This window comes from Hippopotamus amphibius, chromosome 2 (genome assembly GCF_030028045.1).
Source record: "Hippopotamus amphibius kiboko isolate mHipAmp2 chromosome 2, mHipAmp2.hap2, whole genome shotgun sequence".
NCBI classification, from domain to species: domain Eukaryota; kingdom Metazoa; phylum Chordata; class Mammalia; order Artiodactyla; family Hippopotamidae; genus Hippopotamus; species Hippopotamus amphibius.
Window position 1 is genome coordinate 172628488 of NC_080187.1, and position 20017 is coordinate 172648504.

Below are 20017 nucleotides of genomic sequence, written 5' to 3' on the forward strand. Positions count from 1 at the left end.
GAACTAAAGGTATGTGAGCTAGCTGCAGGACCAGGCAGAAGGTGGAAGAAGACAAATCTGTGACATACTTGTGAGGTCCAAGCGCTGAGGGCACGAGGCAGCGGTTGGGAAGGTTGTATAGACAGAATGGGGGGTGGAGCCCAGCATCCCTCTCCAGAAAGCTGTCCTGGAGAAGCCCGACGTGACCTCCTCGACAAATCGGAGTAGGGACGGCCAAGGACGTCAATTGACTCCACCCGCGAAGTTAGCCGAATCTACAAGAGTGCGCCGGAAGCCGGGCGGAAGGGTCCTTCTCTCTAGTTCTCTGCCGGGTTCCCCCGCCTTCCGCCAGTCATTTAACCAATGAGAGAGCGATAGGCGGCTACCTAAGGACGCTTCTGCTGTCCCTGAGTCTCGGAAAGGTTAGCCAATCAATGAGAATTAGGTGGTTGCTAAGAGACCTTTGAGCTTGGCTCCACCCATGCATAGGAGTTTAGCCAATCAAAATCTGTACTTTGGACTGTGGCCGCGAAACCAGTGAGGTTAATTCCACCGCCTGAATGTTTCGGCGCCTGCGCAGACTGGTGAAGGTTCTGGAAGGCAGTGGGGCTGCCGCCATTTTGCGGGAAGGGGAGTAGCTCCGGCTGTGGTGCTGTTTTTATTGCTGAGTCTGTGGAAGAGAGCTGTGCTTCGCGTCCCCCGGCACACCCAAAGGAACGGAGGGAACCGGGACCCCCCTGCGGGGACCCGGAACTGGTAAGAAACCCCGAAACCGGGTCCCCCTCAACGTCACCTATGCGTGACGTTGCCGCACGGCGCCTCGCCCTGACGTCACGGGCAGAAAATGGCGTCAAGAGCACAACTGGGCAAACTTTTAAAATTAAAAAAATTTTTTGTTTACTTTTATCTGGAATTGTTCGCCACCTAATTGTAGTCCATCGGCACCCTCGTGGCTACATCCTTTAGCGATGAAGATGCTGTTTCAAGGATCCCAATGACTGATGTCTTTCCAGGTCACCGCAGCCCTGATGTTCAGGGTCTCCCGCACTGTGGAGAGAGCACCGACCCACTGCGGTCTCAGAGGACACGTGGGGTCCGTTTTCAGCCCCTAGTGCCACCACTTAGAGAGAGATGAGGGAATTGAGACTTCTTCCTCAGTCTTCAGTCTCTCAAAGACTCAAGTTCAGTATGTTGGCTACTCTGTTTGCCCCACACATCCCGTTGGCGGTGGAGGAGCCTAGTGGGGCCACATCCGAGGCTGTAGGATCGGGACAGTGGCCCTCGCAGAGATGCTGCCAGTCGGTTACTTGTAGGACCATTTTTTGCAGCGTGGCCTTGGCTTGTTACACGACATGGGGAATGTTTTTGTCTTTCTCATTGTTCCTGTTCTTAATTAAGATATCTTAGTTTGGAGATGTTTGTGCCCAGCTCAGTGACTAGACCCAGGAGATGGCGCTACCATCACCCCTGGAGCTACGGCATCTGGTGAATTCTGCCTGATCAGGGGCTGACAGTGATTCTTCACTCTCCTTTGCCCCCGCAGCAGTGGGGCCTGAGTGCTGGCTGCGTCTTGTCTGTGCTGTGACTAGGTCCACGCAGTGCCATGATTGTGGGCTCCTAACGCAGTTTTTGGAGCAAGGTTGGAAGAAAGCACTGTAATATTTTAATGTATGGGATTGAATGGACTTTGACCCCTAAGTTAGGACTTAAAAGAGTTTGAAAATTCTCAGCCTGAAAGTGCATAGTGTTTGGGACATTCTGCCTTTAGGATATCTAGAAAGATAGACTAAACCCAGCGAGTTTGCAGGTTTCAAAGTGTGCTGGTGTTATGTATGCCTGTGTTTAAATAGATTTCTTCATATGTTTCTGAAGTCTGAAAACTTTATTCTATAGGAAAGGGTTCATTTGTCAACTTACATGAAAGTTTTGTGTATGTTAAGTTATCTCTATGCTGTACTAGCACTCAACAAAGAGCAGTTCTTGAAATCAGAAGCATTTCATCTGGAGAGTAAAGGCAGACTGTAAAAAATAAAGCGGAGCATTATGACACTTAGAAAATTTGTATAGATTTGGCAGCCAAAATGATTGAAAGGAACAGAGTTTGTAGATTAAAAACTTTGAGAATCATTTTTTCCCACAAGAGCATATATTAAAATATATGGTAGCATATATTAAAATCAGCATGGTTTCTAATATTTTGAAGCATATACTGTTACATACCAAATATCTATAAGCCACATAATAGGTGTGACTAATGGCACTGATTCTTTTGCTATACCTATCAGAACATTAATTTTCCAGATGAGTATATATTTAAAAATAGACATCTTGGTATGCTGTGTACTTTTCTTTTTTAAAGTTCCTTTAAGTTTTAAGTTATAAACCATGGTGAGAGAGTGGTAACCTGTTAGAGCATTAGACTTAGAGTCAGACGACTGCTGATCAAGGGTCAGCTCCTCCATTTGAGCTTTGTGACTTCGGGCAGTTCACAGAACCTCAGTTTTTTCATTTGTGCACTGGATCCAATATTTGCCTGTAGCCTGTGTTACCATTGATTGCCAAATAAATGAAAGGTGTTATTATAAGAGACTTGAGTTCACTGGTTTTTAGACGCACCTATATGATTTTGGTTTGGTTTCCATTTTAAGCCCTAAACTTGGCTCCAAGTAAGTTTTATTGTTTGGCTTTTTCCAAGAATTTTGTCTCTAACATGTTTAGCATAGTGCCTAGCAATATTAGGTACTATAAATGATAGATATTGAAATAATGATTACTGGTATTAAATCAACACAATAGGCTGTGGACTCTGAGGGTAACAAAGACAGCATGATTGGATGATACGTTAGCTGCTTTAAAGAGGACAAAGCTCTTGTGGATACAGAAAGTCTGATTATGATTAGCCTCCTTGCATAGAAATTCTTCAGATTAGTTTTTTTTTCCAGCTTTGTTAAGATATAATTGACATTAGGGCTTCCTAGGTGGCGCAGTGGTTAAGAGTCCGCCTGCCAATGCAGGGGACACGGATTCGATCCCTGCTCCAGGAAGATCCCACATGCCGTGGAGTAACTAAGCCCGTGAGCCACAACTATTGAGCCCATGTGCTGCAACTACTGAAGCCCGCATGCCTAGAGCCCGTGCTCTGCAACAAGAGAAACCACGGCAATGAGGAGCCCACGCACCACAGCAAAGAGTAGCCCCCACTCACTGCAACTAAAAGAAAGCCTGCGCACAGCAAAAAAGACCCAACACAGACAATAAAATAAATAAAAAATAAATAAATTATAATTGACATTAAAATAAAACTGTACACATTAAAGTGTACAGTGTGATGGGTTTTGATGGGTTTTGATATGTGTTACCTGTGAAACCATCATCCCCCCCACTCCCCACCCCGACCCCACGAATTCCAAAATGCCCTCTTGTAATCCTTTCATCCTAGCCCCTTCCCACCTTTTCCTCCTTAGGTAACCACTGATCTGCTTTCTGTCACTACAGGTTAGTTTACATTTTCTAGAATTTTATGTAAATAGAATCATACAGTATGTACTCTTTTTTTTTTTTTTTTTTAACCTGTTTTCTTTCACTCAGCATAATTATTTTGAGATTCATCCATGTTATGTATATCGATAATTTCAGACCAGTAATTTTGGAGAAGTTTATCCTATTGATTTTGTGTGGTGTCTTTCGTTTTTCTTTTCTGTTTTTTTTTTTTTTAACTTTTTATTTTTTTATTTTTTACAATAAACTGCATATATTTAGAGTGTACAATTTGGTATCCCAGTCTCCCAATTCGTTCCCCCCCCCCACCCTTCCCCGCTTTCCCCACTTGGTGTCCATATATTTGTTCTCTACATCTGTGTCTCTAGTTCTGCCTTGCAAACCGGTTGATTTGTACCATTTTTCTATAGTCCACATATATGTGTTAATATACAATATTTGTTTTTCTCTTTCTGACTCACTTCACTCTGTATGACAGTCTCTAGGTCCATCCTATTGATTTTGTGTGGTGTCTTTTGTTTTTCTTATTTGACAGACCTGTGGTGGACAGACTTGGGAAAGACCATTGCTAGATGTGAAAGCTTGGGGTAGGCGAGAAGTCCTACCCTACTTTCCTAGACAGAAAGCCTTCAAAGTGGGACTGGTTAAGTCTGTCTTAACCACCATCTTTCTTAGTTACCCAGACTCTAGTTTGTATTGTACAGAAAATGCTTAATGGTGAATCCCCTCATTATTTGTGTTTGGGTGGGGAATGTGGGGAAAAGCTTAGGACAGATCTGCATTGTTCTGGTATTGCTTCGTCTTGCTCCTAATTTTTAGTCTTGCATTCTTACCTTTTTGTTGGAAATATGTGCCAGTTTGGGTTTAAACCAGTTATTTATTCAGAATTTTGAACAGTAGAATGAAGGCCAAGTGTCCATTGTAAAGTAATTAGTAATTTTGAGTAGCAGCATTTTCTCTTCACAGGATAGGATCTATATTGTATTTTGTCTCTACCTAGATATTCAGTTTTCTTCTAGATCCCTTACCTTTTCTAAGTCACAAAGCAGAACTAGTTCCGATCTGTAAGGTACAAAAATAAACTTAGCATAAGCAACAGCTGGTAAGGTACCTTTGGAGTTCAAGAAACGGAACTGTATATCCTGAAGTCTGTTTTTTTGGAGGGGGGAGGGAACGTGGGGTACAGGAATGGGAGGAAAAATATGAATGAGATTCTTATGTATTGATGTCTTCTCCTCAGATCTGCTACAATGGCGTCTGATGACTTTGATATAGTGATTGAGGCCATGCTGGAGGCTCCCTATAAAAAAGAGGAGGTAATATTCCCCACCTCACTCTTGGAATTGGGTTGGTAAGAAAAAGCAGTTGTGGATCATCACTTTCACATTTTGTCAGTCTTCTTTCCCTGTTTGTTTATCATGTGCAGTAAAAGGCATACTCTTTAAGTAAGCTCTGTTGGAGGCGAACACTCAAGGGCCGTGCTTGCAGGAAGGGCCCCCAAAACGGGGGGTGGTGGGGAACATAAAGTTGTGGTGGGAACCAGTGCTTTATTCACAGCTCTCCACGACAGAGTAGAAAGTCAGTGAATCTTAGACATAACTCTCATTTCTTATTCTCCTGGGAAATAGATGTTACTCGAACAGATGTTGGATAGCTAAAGTTTTGACATCAAAGTCTGACTTCTCTTTTTTGGGTAGTTTCCTTCCTTCCTTTGTTAGGGGATCCAGCTGCTTAGAAACTGTTTAGATAATTGTGAGCTTTGATTTCATGAGCTTTCTTCCTTGTCCACTTCTGTTCTTTCTTTGCCTAATGGAATCTGTGTGTCTGCCACCTGGTACCTTGTGTGATTTTCCTGGCGAACCCCTCAGGATGAGCAGAAAAGGAAAGAGGTTAAAAAGGACAGCCCTAGTAACACTACCAACAGCACCAGCAACACTGGCAGCAGCGACAGTGGTACCTGTGGGAGCAGCACCAGTGGGGAGGCAAGCAAGTGAGTGTGGCGTGAGGAAAATGGGTTAACAGCTTGGGGGAAGGAAACAACCGTGTCCATTATAGAAACAGCCAGGACAGGGAGGTGGTTGCTGGTAAGACTTGTGACTTTTAATAAGGGCTCCTCTGGGTCATGGGAATAATGTTGATTTGGTTTAATGATCTTCTAGTCTTCGCTTTCCAGTGTAGGTTTGTGGATCAGTCCTAGCATCCATGTAGTATTTCATTTGAATAAAATAGCAAGAGGATCTTTGATTTGGAAATGCCAGCTTTTGCTTGGTTTTGTGTGGGGGGGGAAATGGCCATTTCAGATGCTTGACAGCATTCGGGGCTGTGTGTAAACTGATGTCATGCCATTGCTGTGAACTTCTTCCAGATTGTCTTCTAGGCTTTGATCTTTTACTACCTTCTGTTTCACCCTTGCCTCTCTGTCATTTCTTATTCTTGGGAGAGAAGATGAAACCTCAGTAATAGGAGTTTATACTCTTTTACAGGAAGAAGAGGAGTCGGAGCCATAGTAAAAGCAGGGATAGAAAACGCAGGTCAGCCATTCTGGGGACGATTGGGTTTTGAGAATTATAAATGGGAAGATACCAGGGAAAGCTATACATTAAAGGCCAGAAGGGTTGGTTTGTTCTTTAAGGAACTTAATAGTCATTTCCGTCCATAGTCGTAGTCGAGACCGAGACCGTCATAGGCGGAGAAGCAGTCGAAGCCGGAGTCGAGATCGGCAGCATCGTCTCCGCAGCCGTAGCTGGGATCGTCGCCGTAGTAGTGAGTCACGAAGTCGAGACCGACGTCGTGAAGATCGTGTGCACTACCGGAGTCCGCCGCTTGCTACTGGGTATCACATTTTGCTTATAAGATCACCTTTGCCTCGTGTTCTGGGATAGGCAGGGGATCCAGTTCCTGGAGGGGTGATACTCGGAATTTGCATGAGTGATGAAGGGCTTGTAGTCGGGTTTCTCTCCTGGCAGAGAACCCAGCACTGGGCCAATGTGAATAAAAGCGGGTGACACGGTTTTCAGTTTGTTGTTCTCTCTTCTGTAGGCGTAGGTGTGGACACAGTAAGAGTCCTCATGTCAGAGAGAAGAGCCCGGTCAGGTGAGTTGATGAAGAGCGCTCTTTTAGGGATTGTGAGTTATCAGTAAAAAGCGGTTTGAGCCAAGCCACAGGAACGTGTAGTACTTGAGGGTAGCTGAAGAACAATGACCAAGTATTGGGAGGGAGGGTCTCAACCATTTTACTCACTCTTTAGGGAGCCAGTTGATAACCTGAGCCCTGAGGAGCGGGATGCCCGCACAGTGTTCTGTATGCAGTTAGCTGCCCGCATTCGGCCTCGAGACCTGGAGGACTTTTTCTCTGCTGTTGGCAAGGTAACCCTCTTCGCCCTCTTAGTTTTCTCTGAGTAGTCTACCTTCTATCCATCCCCCTTTATGCCCAACTCAAGATTTCCTCGTTGCCCTGGATAGGTTCGAGATGTACGTATCATCTCAGATCGGAACTCACGTCGTTCTAAGGGCATTGCCTACGTGGAATTCTGTGAGATCCAGTCTGTGCCGCTGGCCATTGGGCTGACCGGGCAACGGCTGCTGGGAGTGCCTATCATTGTACAGGCCTCACAAGTAAGCACCCTGAGAATTGGACATGAGAAGATGGAGTTAAAGGTGGTAGGTGTGGGGCATGACCCATCATTTCCTTGTTCCACAGGCTGAGAAAAACCGACTGGCAGCCATGGCCAACAACCTGCAGAAGGGCAGTGGTGGACCAATGCGCCTCTACGTGGGCTCCCTGCACTTCAATATCACCGAGGACATGCTCCGGGGCATCTTTGAGCCCTTTGGCAAAGTGAGTAGAAAGTGAAGGGGAAACCTCTGAAGGGAACTGGAAAAAGTGGGGAGGGTGAGTGTACCTCCTCATCCTGTCTGACCATGAGTAACCCGCTGCATGTTTCATAATGGCCACATGGGTCCGTGCTGGGAAAGTTGGACTCCATCTCTGTATTCATACTGCTCAGGAGACAAATTGGGCACCATGAAATCAGATAATGGGGTCCAGATTAAGTAAGGTGAGTCAGAAAAAGTGTTTTGGAAAGAGATCGCCTTTGTCTCTTTTTAAAAATGACTTTAAGAGTTGTAATGGGTTGGTTAGAAAGTTAGAGGGATTTAGAACAACCTGGGTAGGGGACTTCCCTGGCAGTCCAGTGGTTAAGACTCTGCACTTCCATTGCAGGGCGCGTAGGTTCGATCCCTGGCTGGGGAGCTAAGATCCCACGTGCCACGTGCTATGTCCCCCCCCACCCCAAAAAAAAAGAACAGTCTGGGTAAGAAAAATCAAAAGTATGACTTAGCCAAAAGATTATTGACTGTTTCTCTCTGTTCTGCAGATTGATAATATTGTTCTGATGAAGGACTCAGATACAGGCCGCTCTAAAGGTTATGGTTTTATTACGGTGAGTGTCTAGTCTTTAATTTAGTTTGGGTTTGTCCACTTGTCTGATTTTGCAGCTTAGCTTTATCCTCCTCCCATAGGAACTGTGTAAATGACCCATAAACCCTGATGCCTGAAGCTTGGACTAGCCTTCTGCCCCTTGAGATGAGTGCATTGCTTGAGATCTTGCCTTTGCTCCTACACTCTGTCAGTGGCTCTTGTATGGGGTGTCCAGTAGTTCAGCCAGCTTTCCTTGTGCTACAACTTGCTCTTTGGGTAATAGTAACAATTCCAGGCTGCAGCTAAGCGGCTGGGGGCATGAGGGAGGTTAGGTATGGGCTTTTGTAGACATGCTTTACAGAACTGGTATATTTTCATGATGGGGTGGGAAAAAGAAGTTATATACTTCCCTCTGGTGCTACCCAGTTTGAAGCAGTTTCTCCACTGAGAAATAACCTTTCTATTTAAATACCACTGTAGGGAAAGCAGTGAGGCCATCTAATAGTGGGCACGTCTCACCTTTTCCTGACACGCCAACAAAATTGTTCCCAGTTCCCATAACTGGTTCTTCCAGCCCCATGTGACTCCAGGCTGAGGACTGGCTGCCAGCCACAAAGTCTGATAGAAGCTGATATTTTCTGGGCTCAATCCAGGCAGCATACACCCCCACAGTTGCCTGCAGGGCAGAGGGGAGGTAGGTTGTGTTCTACCACGGGAATTGCTCATCTCAGAAGTATCCGGTAAAAGCAGGCCACCTACACCACTTGCCTAGGAACTGTCAGCACCACATGCCAGGCCCTAGGGCAGGTAATACCAGAGTAAATAAAGCCAACTGTGGTGTTCATGGTGGCAAGTACCTTTTCCAGCTCCCCATGTGACTCAGATGCAGAGAGCCTTCTGTGGGGTCTTTTTGCCCTTGTGTTGCTGCCCTTTAGGTCAACACCCTTGACACATAAACAGCGGCCTGGGAACCCTCTTTCTGCCAGGCTGCTGCTGAAAGGGACGAGAGAGCAGAGGTCCTGTGGCGCGTAGGCCAGAGTCAGCAGCACTGGGGTGGGATGGGAGTGGGGGTGCAGTCTCGCTCTCAGCACCAGGGGTTGGGCTCTGGAATTCCGCCTTCCTAGTTCTTGACTAAGGACTGAAACGTACTAGTCCTGAGGGCTGAAATGAAAGCCCAGGAGCCTTGGATCTCAGCCTGTCTTTCTTCCATTTGATAAGCCCATTTGTGAAACAGCCTGTCCGGCTAGGCTCCCTACAGATAGTGCATTGGTAGGTTCTCAGTGGAGCTGGAAGGTTGAATAGTGATTGCCCTTGAGTTAGTTGGAATAGGTCCTTTTCAGAGAACCATTTGGTGGCATGGGGATCTTAGGTCACATTCCTTGAGAAAGAAAAGTTTGAGCCACGGTGAGCATGCAATTTTGCTGGGGCAGTAGGATGAGAGAGTATTAGTGGGGCTTTGGGAGGATGTCCGTTGCCAGGAAGTACCTGATATGGCCTGGGTTTCTTGTAGTTCTCTGACTCTGAGTGTGCCCGGCGGGCCCTGGAACAGTTGAATGGCTTTGAGCTTGCTGGTCGACCTATGAGGGTTGGCCATGTGACCGAGCGACTGGATGGTGGCACAGACATCACTTTTCCTGATGGAGACCAGGAGCTGGATCTGGGATCAGTGGGTGGACGTTTGCAGCTCATGGCCAAATTGGCAGAAGGTAGGGTTTCTCTGCAGAGTGAAGAACATGGGGTTTAATTTTACATCAAGGGTTAGGACTTAACCCCACCTCTTATTTCCCTTTGAGGCTCTGGAATCCAGCTGCCAACCACCGCTGCTGCCGCCGCCGCCGCTGCCGCCGCCGCTGCCCAGGCGGCTGCTGCCCAGGCCGCTGCTGCCCAAGCCGCTGCCTTGCAACTGAATGGAGCAGTTCCTTTGGGGGCCCTGAACCCAGCAGCTCTGACTGGTAGACTTGGACTTGGGAAAGGGAGAGAAGGGTCAAGCCTGGAAGGCAGGAATGCTCTCTGCTAACTCCCTGTGCCTCTCTTTGTTCCAGCTCTGAGTCCGGCCCTGAACCTTGCCTCCCAGGCCATCGCCTCCCAGTGCTTCCAGCTTTCCAGCCTCTTTACCCCCCAAACCATGTGAGTCTCAAGGCTCAGCCGATTTTAGTGTTCATAGTTATTTTCTCTTTTTCGGCCTCCTGTTTACGTCTTCTCCTTGCCACAGGTAAATTAGTGGCACAGTCCCTGTGCCTCTGGGTCCTGCCACTCCCTTCTCCACATCTACCCTTCCACGGCCCCTTGTCTCCATTTTGTGGACCAAACCATCCTGAGGGCATGAACATTGACGGTGGGGGAACTGGGCCCCCCTTAGACACCAAGAAGAGCTCCTGCCCACCACTGCTCCAGTGGGAATGGACTCTGCTGAGCAAAGCTGCCAGTTGAAGAGAACAGAATCTACACTTGTGTTGAACATCTGTTTCTCTGTGTTTATCGTCTCCTGGGATGACCTTCCTTGCCCTTTCCAACCCCTTCTTACTGATTCCTTGATTCCTCCCCTGTTGGGAAGGCCATAGGGCATTAACTGAAGGAACTAACTGCTCTCTTCCTGTACCTTTACCCTACAATCTGTCACGGAAAACCCTTAAGATCTCTGGTCTGTGAGGACTTTGGAGTTTGAGGGGGTGAACCTTGAAAGTGCTGGCCTGCTCCTACAAGGACCCTGGAAGATAGCATGGACTGTGCGTCGGGAAGCCTGCCTCAGACCTCAGCCTGGGGCCGGAACTGCATCTTGCTGGGAGGTGTGGGAATGAGCTCTCCTGCCGGCCATTTTGGGTGTCTTAGGGGCATTTGGGAGTTGAGTGAACGGTGGGGTGCTTTTCTGGTATCTTCCCTCTTCCTTTGTGTACTTGTCCTTTCTTTGGCCCAGGGTGGGAGGATGGAGGGGAGGATGCTTCTCTCCACTACTTCTGTGTGCCTCTGGAGCGTGTGGGCTCCAGCCCAGCCGTCAAAGCCGCTCTCGTCCCCTAGCTGGGCATACGTGAGCCCTTCTCACTGGATTTTATACCCTGTGTCTGTGTACATAAATATAAATATATATGTGTGTGTGTGTGTGTGTGTGTGTGTATATATATATATATAAACTTTGTACAAAAGGCACGTCCCACTGTTGTGGGGGCTGCTGCCCATGTATGTAGGGTCTCAGTCCGTTGGTGTGTCTGTCTGATGTTAACTTCTGAGCCAAAACCACGAATGGTTCTAGAGATATAAAACATTTGTAATGCCATTGTGTTTTCTTTCCTTTAATTTTTTAAAAATATGATCTTTAGAAAACAGATAAAAGGCACTTACCCCATCTATATCTGCTTTATACTCCATGGTCTTAATGCCCCATGGTTTCCTCCTTCTGTCTTTATTTTAATTATCTGCACAACTGCCTGCCCGTTGGACAGACTTCAGGGCTCTCTTTCTGTGCCTGGGGACAGATCTTGTCTTTCCACCAGATGGCAGTGTGACAGTAGCACATTCTGCACCTTCCTCTAGGGGTGTTTTGTCATCTTGAGGAGCTTACGTACCAGAGAAGCCTCCAAATCTCACCTTTCTTAACCTTTTCATCTCTGTACCTGCCTTTGGACTTTGTGGTAGAAATCCAGTCCAGTATCCAAAGCGGTTTGGGTATTACACATCAGGGCTCCCCAGGCCTTAAGTCTGCTAATGTTTGTTCTTTCAGTCCCCTCAACTCTTGCTTCCATATAGCTCTGCTTGGGATAACACAGGCCTGAGATAGATGGATGAATTCCAGGGAGCTGAGTATTCTAGGCACGGCCCTGCCAAAGGTGAGGTACACCTTCCTCTGCCTGCTTTGTAAGGCCTAGAACAAGGGGCCAGCCCAGAGCCTTGCTCACCAACTGAGAGAAGGTCTGAGGTTCAGGGACAAGGCTCTGTGGGCCTCCTCCATTCTTTACTGGTCTCTATGGCAACAGAATGTTAAGACTTTATTGTCATGCTAAAAATACTGATAATTGCTGCTAGGTTTTAATTTGTCAGTTAAGGCTTCTAAGCAGAGTGATGGTTTTTTAGTGGTTAGCTTCTGAGGTTGCTCCTTACACTGAAGTGTTAAGTACCTGAAACTTACTTGTGGCATAAAAGGCCACCAGGACCCTGGAGGGACTTCTAGGCTGCTGCAGTCTCACCTGCTGTCACCCCTACCCCTTCCCTATCCTAATTTGCTGTGTGGACCTGGGGAGAAGGGAAGGAGGCTGCAATATTTTTAGGTAGGAACAGCTGGCTATGGCCCAGTCCCCTTGTAGTTATTGATTCAGCTGCTAATGCGTCCTGAGCTCAGTGCAGACCGTTTTCATGCATCATGCTGAGGCTGTGGACCAGGCCTCCTGTGGCAGTCTAGAACATCTTCAAACTACGAGGGTAGGTTAAAAATTAAACATGTTCTGGCTGTAGAATTTACAGAAGTTTTAATACAAGTGGAGTGCTGATAATTTTTGACTCACCCTCATGTAAGTACCCACAGGGCTTGCCTCCTGCCCTCAGGTGGGCACCCATTGCTGCTCAGTTTACTTATATTCCCACTCCTAGTTGCTTTGGCCTTCATGTACTTTGGGTCCTTCCACCTCAGTTCTTCCTTGCTCCTTGTTTTTAGATCCTTACATAGCTTTTGTTGGGAGTGAGACAAGGATGGAAGTAAGGTAATATATAAGACAACTTCTGAACCCATATAAGGTGACAATGTCTAGTGGGTGACAGCTGTGTCACTGTGTGTGACTCAGTGCCTTCTTGTTACTCATCCCTCTATAGAGGGTGGTGGAGTGGAGAGAAGGGGGCATTAAACAGCCTCTGGGCCCAGCCTAATGTAAAGAAGCCTCCCTCAACCTCCTGCCTGAACACAGTGGGTAAGGTGGGAGTAGAAATGAGACTGTTACCCAGATCCGTTCCCAGCGCAGTTAGAATTTCCCCACCAGTCCTCAGTTCTAAATGGGATTTTCACCTGCCTTGGCTTATAGCCTCTACTTGTGTCCTCTCTAAGGCACTGGCATTCCTCCCTGTTCTTTATTTTTAATTAATTTATTTATTGGCTGTGTTGGGTCTTTGTTGCTGCACACATGCTTTCTCTAGTTGCGGCGAGCAGGGGCTACTCTTCGTTGTGATGCGCAGGCTCCTCATTTTCGTGGCTTCTCTTGTTGTGGAGCATGGGCTCTAGGTGCGTGGGTTTCAGTAGTTGCGGCACATGGGCTCAATAGTTGTGGCTCATGGGCTCAATAGTTGTGGCTCACGGGCTCTAAAGCGCAGGCTCAGTAGTTGTGGCACACCAGCCAAGTTGCTCCGAGGTATGTGGCATCTTTCCGGAGCAGGGAGCGAACCCGTGTCCCCTGCACTGGCAGGCGGACTCCCAACCACTGCACCACCTAGGAAGCCCCTTCCCTGTTCTTTAAACTGCTGTGTTCTTGACATTGGGATCTACCCTACTTCCTTCTTAGGCTCCAGCAACCCTCGATATGAGCTACCAGTGGAAGCAGAGGTATGATCTATGAACCTTTAGTCTTGGTGCTTTTGAGAAAGGGAAATGAGCTCAAAACTTGAAGGGAGGTATTCTGTCCTGCCCCTCTTTTAAAGAAAGGGTCTGGTGCAAATCAGGAAGAATTACTTGGACAGGGACTTCCCTGGTGGTCCAGTGGGTAAGACTCTGTACTCCCAATGTAGGGGGCCTGGGTTCGATCCCTGGTGGGCGAACTAGATACCGCATGCATGCCGCAATTGAAAAAAAAAAGGGGGGGGGGGGATGTATTACTTACTGAGAAGAGGCTATCCTGGCACCAGAAAGTGAGGTGGTTAACAATTAATAATGAAAATTTATATTTATGCAGGATTTGGTGTGGGTTAGGCATTGTTCTAATCATTTTTTATGTATTGAATTCTTTAATCCTCACAATGACCCTCTGAAGTAGATTTTTTTTATAATCTTTACTTTGTAAATGAGGAAATTGATACCTAAAAGGTTAGCTTGTCCCCCGATTATGGAGTTAGCAAGTTTGGGACTCCAGTCCAGGCAGCGTAGTTTCTGATCCCTTGATCTTAATCTTTTTTTTTTTTTTTTTTTTGATCTTTATTTGCTTGCGCCGGTTCTTAGTTGCAGCAGGTGGGCTCCTTAGTTGTGACGTGAACTTTCAGCTGTGGCATGCAAACTGTTAGTTGCGGCATGCATGTGGAATCTAGTTCCCTGGGCAGGGATCATACCTGGCCCCCTGCGTTGGCAGCGCAGATTCTTAACTACTGCACCACCAGGGAAGTCCCCCTTGATCTTAATCTTAACCTGGCTCTCAGCATCACTGTGGAAGCCAAAGCCTTGGAGTCATGGGGAAGTGTCACTTTTCCTGTCTCTATACCCTGAATTTTTCCACTTCCATGTCTATTGTCTTGTTCTCTCTTCCTGCCCCTCTCTGCTAGTCAAAATCCTGTCCTTTAAGACTCTGATGCTTTGCTAGTCGAAGATGATTTTCCTTTTCAGTATTCTTGGTCCTATTATAGGTCTTATTCTGACTTTATTTACAGTTCTTTGTAAACTCTGTTACTAGATGGTTATAGCTTGATGAAGCCAGCCATAGATGTGTCTTTCATTACTGTTTTCTTTACACATATTTCGTATCTGTTGAGTTGAATTAATTTCCTCTCAGTTCAAGTCAGATCCAGGCTTTCCAGAGGCAGTGCCTTCTAGCCTACTTTCCCCAGCAGCCTTGTCCATTTCTTCCTCACCCCTCCAAGAGAGGAGGCAGCTTTACTCTTTTTGGTGTTACCATGGTAGCCTGTGATGCTTTATGTCTAAAGTGCTGCTTGCCACCACCAGAGACTGGTGTTTCCATGGCAACCAGGTGAAGTCAATAGTCATGAGCTGAATGCAGGAAAGGAATTCTGGTCTGAGAAGCTGTGTGTCTGAATCTTCTGACTTTAAATATCCCCCCTATCCTCCCAACTTTTGCCCTCTATATCCAGAACTGATTGCTCTCAAAGTGTGTTCTTGGTTGAGAGAGCTCTGTGTGAGGTAAAGCAGACCAGTCAACTTAGATCGTGTGGGAAGATGGAGGAAAGGAAAGAGCTGATCAAAGATCACTTTTAAAAGTTGTATGAGTTCTCTTGGCTCTCCCAGATGATCTACTCTCAAGAGCCTTTAAGGAGTTGGCTGGAGTTACTGGAGACCCATTAAGCAGTTATTTTTGAGGGCAATGGGTGGATGAGGTGCCTGAAGATTGGAAAGGAGCCAGTCAGTGCTGGATTGCAAAAAGAGGGAAACCGTGACCTTGGAAATCAGAGACTTGTCAAACTCTTGCCAATACTCCAGAAAGGATGGGAGCTTTGATCAGCCTTCAAGCATCCTGAAGCCTACTTGTTTAAAATGAATGGTGCTGAGAATTAGCCTCTTTCTCCCACTTCCTGGGCCCAACCAAGCCAGGGGACCTCCACCCTGGAGAGAAAAATCATACTCTGGAACACCATGTGGTTCAGACCTCTCTTCTGCCACAAACCAGCTGAGTAAACTAGGGTGTTTGTTACTTCTCCAGCTCAGACTCCTCACCTGTAGAAAGGAAATGATAACAATAGTACCTGTCTCATGGATGTTGTAAAGATTCAATGAAATGATACATGTAGAGGGCTTAAAACTTGTTAGCTTGTCATCATTCCGATTCCTCTGGATGCCTACACACTTGGCTTTCTACCTGACCTAATCTTCTTCCCAACTTTAGAAAATGCTCGAGATTTACAGGGGCAGAACTGATAGTGGGGCTGTGGTAAAAAACAAACCTCAATTGTTCCTGGGCTAAAGTCCCAGGCTCACAAGGTCCTAGGTCACACACAATCAGTCTACTTTTCAGGAAAACAAATCCCACTGGCCAAGTCTCTTTTTATACTTGAAACTCTATAATCATGTTACAGTCAGATGGCTTTGGAAAATCAAGGTGAGCCCCTCAGGTACCCTCAGGATACCCAGTGCCCTTTGCTTCGTCTGGCTGGGGAAAACCCCAGAGCAATCTCTGTTATAGTCCTTTGCAAGCATCCCTCCTAATCTTCCCCAAGCATTCCTATAGCACCTGCCTTTGTGGTCTCCAGAACCTAGCCCTACCTACTCTGGCAATTTCCTTTCAGAGTAAGTTTTAAATCAGCACAGGTCCTCTGCCTAAAGTTATAATTTGAACAGAAAAATGGGAAACTCTGTAGTATAATACCATCCTTAGGCTTCAATTGCCGCTCTTCCCCCAAAACTCCCCAAACAAGAAATCACATGATGGGTTACCTGTGAGTCCTGTGGGAGGCTGTTGGACTTTGTGGACCACAGTTAAATTTGTATCTCCAGAGTAGTGCTATGCTTTGAGAAATTAGCACATTGTATGGTTGTCTGAATAAGGGACCAGACACAGGTTGCAAAAAAACATTACTTCCGGGACTTCCTAGATGGTGCAGTGTCTAAAAATCTGCCTGCCAATGCAGGGGACATGAGTTTGAGCCCTGCTCCAGGAAGATCCCACATGCCGTGGAGCAACTAAGCCTGTGAGCCACAACTATTGAGCCTGTGTGCCACAACTACTGAAGCCCACGCACCTAGAGCCCATGCTCCGCAACAAGAGAAGCCACCTCAGTAAGGAGCCTGCACACCACAATGAAGAATAGCCCCTGCTTGCCACAACTAGAGAAAGCCTGTGCGTAGCAATGAAGACCCAATGCAGAAAATTAATGAAAAAATGTTGAAATCAAAATATTAAAAAAACCCATTACTTCCAAGTACTATATTCCCAATAACATTTAAAAAAAAAGAAAAAGAATTTTTTAAAAAAGCATTACTTCCACTGCTCATTTGAATAATTACAAAGATTTGCATTTTATCTTGTCTTCATGACTATCCTACAAGATAGGTATTATCCTCATTTAATTTATTTATCTCTATTTATTTATTTATTGGTCACACTGTGTGGCATGCAGGATCTTAGTTCCCCAAACAGGGATCGCACCTGTGCCCCCTGCAGTGGAAGTGCGGAGTCAACCACTAGCCTTCCAGGGAAGTCCCATATCCTTATTTTATAATTGGGAGAGCTGAGGTTCAGAAGGACGAGAGGTTAAGAGTGACTTTCTCCATAGACCTCCATCCAGAAAATGGGCCTGAGTGCCAGCTAAAAGGCTTGCACAGCCTCACTGAATTTGTATTTACACCTTGGTGTGAATTCACACCTGAGTTTACAGGGCCACCAAGCTGTAGAGACATGACATCAAGATTCAAATTCCTTGAGTATATCCATCAGAGAGTCACCAGATGATAAAGGACTAAGAAGCAGGATGCTCTTGTGTGGTTTTGAGGCCCTTTGACAGCCCCCCAAATTTTGCTCGCTTCTATACAGGGGAGGGTCTTTACTTCATCGTGTGGCAGGCTGCCCACCATTTCTCCTGCACATTTGCTCATGTGGTTTTGCCACAAGACATTTCTTTTCCTTCTTTCTGCCATCTATCTACAGCCTGCATATTACCTTCAAGGCCCAGTTCCTAAAATATGTCTTCCAAATGTTCTGTCTCTTCCATTCAGACTTCTTAGAGCACGTCATGTAGCTTGCAGTTAGATAGTCAGAATGTGGTATAGTTTGCTGCTGTTCTGGCCACAGTAGTGCTGCCTCCAACTTGTCCTGTCTCTCCAGCTCAATTGTAAGCTACTTGAAGGCAGGAATAGTGTCTTATTTGTATTTGTTTTCTCCATAGGGCCCAGCACAGTGACTGGCATATGGCAGTACTTGAGCAGAACAACAAGAATCTGTAGATGAAAGATTACAATGTCCAGGAAAATTTTACCTAGACTGATATGGAACAATTAGATTAGATTAATAAAAAGATGTATGTGTGGGTGGACTTTCTGGGAGTGAGGATTTAACCCAGAAGACTTGTGGAGTGTCCTTCCATGACTCTGGCAGCCTTTCAGAAGAGGAAGGCCCCTGTTCCAGTCTCTCTAGAGAGGGTTAGATGCAGCAGGGCAGAAAGGCCCAATTGTAAGCAGAGGCCCAGAGCAGAGGGATAACTTCTAAGACAGGATTGGCTTCACCTCTGGCCTCTCAAGGGAGAGAACACCCAGTCTGTGCTCTTGGCCAGTGAGGAGACCTTGTGGGCCATGGGGCGTGGGGTTAGTAGAGGTTGGGCAGGGGCTGGGCTGATGAGGGAGCACAGACCCCAAGACAAAATTGCAGTGGTTAAGAGGAGCACAAGGGCAGAGAAGACGTTACCTGGCACAGGCAGCTCAGCGCCGGGCCCCTTTGCTGGTCTCTCATGCCAGCCCACATCAGCAGCTTGGCCTTACTTTGCCTTGATCAGAGGAAGGGAGAAGAGTGGCCAGGCTCTCAGAGAAGACCCCATCACTCCCAAGTCTAGCAGGAGTGGGGCTTCAGCTTCTGTCTGTTCTGAGCTCTTTCCTGTAGGCGTCTGGAGGGAACACACAGATGGGTCGGGCTGATGGAACTGGCTGAGTTGGGGGGAGGGAAGCTTGTGGCGTGTTTGGCTCCCCTCATGGGGGAGGTCCTGTCATCATCATCTTTAGACTTCTGCCACATGAAAGGCACGGGCCTTCTGGTTCCTCATCCTCCCCTCCTGCCACATTTGACCAGTGGTGGTACTCTTCCTCTAGAAAACCCTCCTCCCTGGGCAGTAGCCACTACATGCTCAACCCTAGTTCTTCCAGCACTTCTTTGGCAGCTGCATCCCCACCTTCTTCATCTGCCTATCCCTAGGACTCTCTCTTTGGTCCCTCTTCTTTCTCTGGAACACCAAAGCTTTGTTTTGTTTGAAATTAGTTAGTTTATTTAGCCATAGTTAAAAATTCAAAAGGTAGAAAAAGGGCATACAATGAAAAGTAAACCTCCCATAACTGTTGTCTACCAACCCAGTTCCCCTTCTCAGCAGCAATCAGGACCATCCTGGCTCATGATTTGTTGGGTCACAGACCCCTTTGGAAAGCTGATGAAATCTGTGAACCTATTCTCAGACAAATGCATGACTGCGCAAACACATCAGATTATACCACTTCACAAGAATCGCAGACCCCTAAAGCCCATGTGTGGTTTGAGGCTAAGGATCCCAGCCTGTATTGCACCCTCACCTATCTCCCTTAGTGGGTCCCTTGTGCAAAATGAAAATGCAGGGTTCCTTCCTCAAAGAGCCTTGTTCAAGCGACAGCAAAGCATTAAACTAAGCATAGGGTCCTGTGTGACTGCCCCGCATCTCATTCTTTCCTCTGGCTTTTCTGCTACCACTGGTATGGTGATTATTCTCATATCTGTGTCTCTTGCCCTAACTTGTTCTGAATTTCAGACTCAGCTGTCCAGGGAGCTGCTAAAACTCTCCACATGGATGTACTTCTGAGCATCTCAAACTCAAGAGTCTCCAAAATGGAGCCATTTACAGGCTACCTCCTCTGACCCCTAACTCCCAGTTCTTCACCATCCTCCCATCACCTGCAACTCCTCCCTCTTTTTATAGCCAGCCATTCAATTGCCAAGTCCCACAGATTCTGACTCTAAATTTCATGCCGCCTCTCCTTTCCCACTGCCACCTCCCTCAGGGTGATCTTTCATTACCCTCCATGTGTATTACTACGATTGTCCCCTAAACTCAGCTCCTTAGGCCTTGCCTCTGCTGCTTCAGTCCATGCACACCTCTCCCCGCCTCCTCTTCCCAAAGGACCAGCCCATCATGTCACACACTCAAAGCCCTTCAGTGACTCTCACTGTCTACAGAGTTGGGCACAAACTCCTTTGCTGGCATTTAAGGTCCTTTGCAATAGGGCTCCCAACCTTCTTTTCAGTGCTTATCTCTTACCCCTCCTCTTCATGTCCCTGAGGTTTCAACCCAACTGTGAACCATCTGGTCCCTTAGTGGGCCCAGTGTGTTTTCCTGCATTTTGCAATTTGAACTGCCTCTGCTCCTGGTCCTGGCTTACTCCACTATAGCCATATGATTTCTCTGGCCCTTTTATCACAGCCACTGCCCATGGCTCTGCCCAGTGTCCCCTGTGTTTCTTCTACTGTCCCCGTCCCTCTTCCCTTCATCCTCACTGGAAGGGGAACCTCAGGTGCAAAGCTGGATACAATCACCAGTTTAAGTA

At 46.8% G+C, this 20017-nt stretch overlaps 1 protein-coding gene across 3 annotated transcripts; it reads left to right on the top strand.

The window, feature by feature from the left end:
• Positions 1 to 569: 569 nt before the first annotated feature.
• RBM23 (RNA binding motif protein 23) lies at positions 570 to 11161 on the top strand. Of its 3 annotated transcripts, XM_057724045.1 has the most exons (15): positions 570 to 735; positions 3444 to 3474; positions 4718 to 4793; positions 5346 to 5467; positions 5961 to 6008; positions 6137 to 6310; positions 6517 to 6570; positions 6725 to 6842; positions 6939 to 7091; positions 7177 to 7314; positions 7853 to 7918; positions 9407 to 9602; positions 9690 to 9848; positions 9939 to 10023; positions 10109 to 11161. In XM_057724045.1, exons 3-15 carry the CDS (start codon positions 4728 to 4730, stop codon positions 10110 to 10112), a joined length of 1383 nt encoding a protein of 460 aa, XP_057580028.1. In that variant the 5' UTR covers positions 570 to 735; positions 3444 to 3474; positions 4718 to 4727; the 3' UTR covers positions 10113 to 11161. The 3 variants fall into 3 exon arrangements, with proteins under 3 accessions (XP_057580028.1, XP_057580027.1, XP_057580026.1); XM_057724044.1 differs by lacking the exon at positions 3444 to 3474; XM_057724043.1 differs by lacking the exons at positions 570 to 735; positions 3444 to 3474; positions 10109 to 11161 and having other exon boundaries at positions 9939 to 10101.
• Positions 11162 to 20017: the final 8856 nt, after the last annotated feature.

What these genes read in the sequence shown, in the direction of transcription:
- RBM23 (XM_057724045.1), top strand. Translation starts at nt 4,728, where the DNA reads ATGGCGTCTGATGACTTTGATATAGTGATTGAGGCCATGCTGGAGGCT. An exon ending in AGCAGGGATAGAAAACGCAG is followed by an intron (nt 6,009 to 6,136) that starts GTCAGCCATTCT and finishes TTCCGTCCATAG; the next exon opens with TCGTAGTCGAGACCGAGACC. An exon ending in TCTTTGAGCCCTTTGGCAAA is followed by an intron (nt 7,315 to 7,852) that starts GTGAGTAGAAAG and finishes TCTGTTCTGCAG; the next exon opens with ATTGATAATATTGTTCTGAT.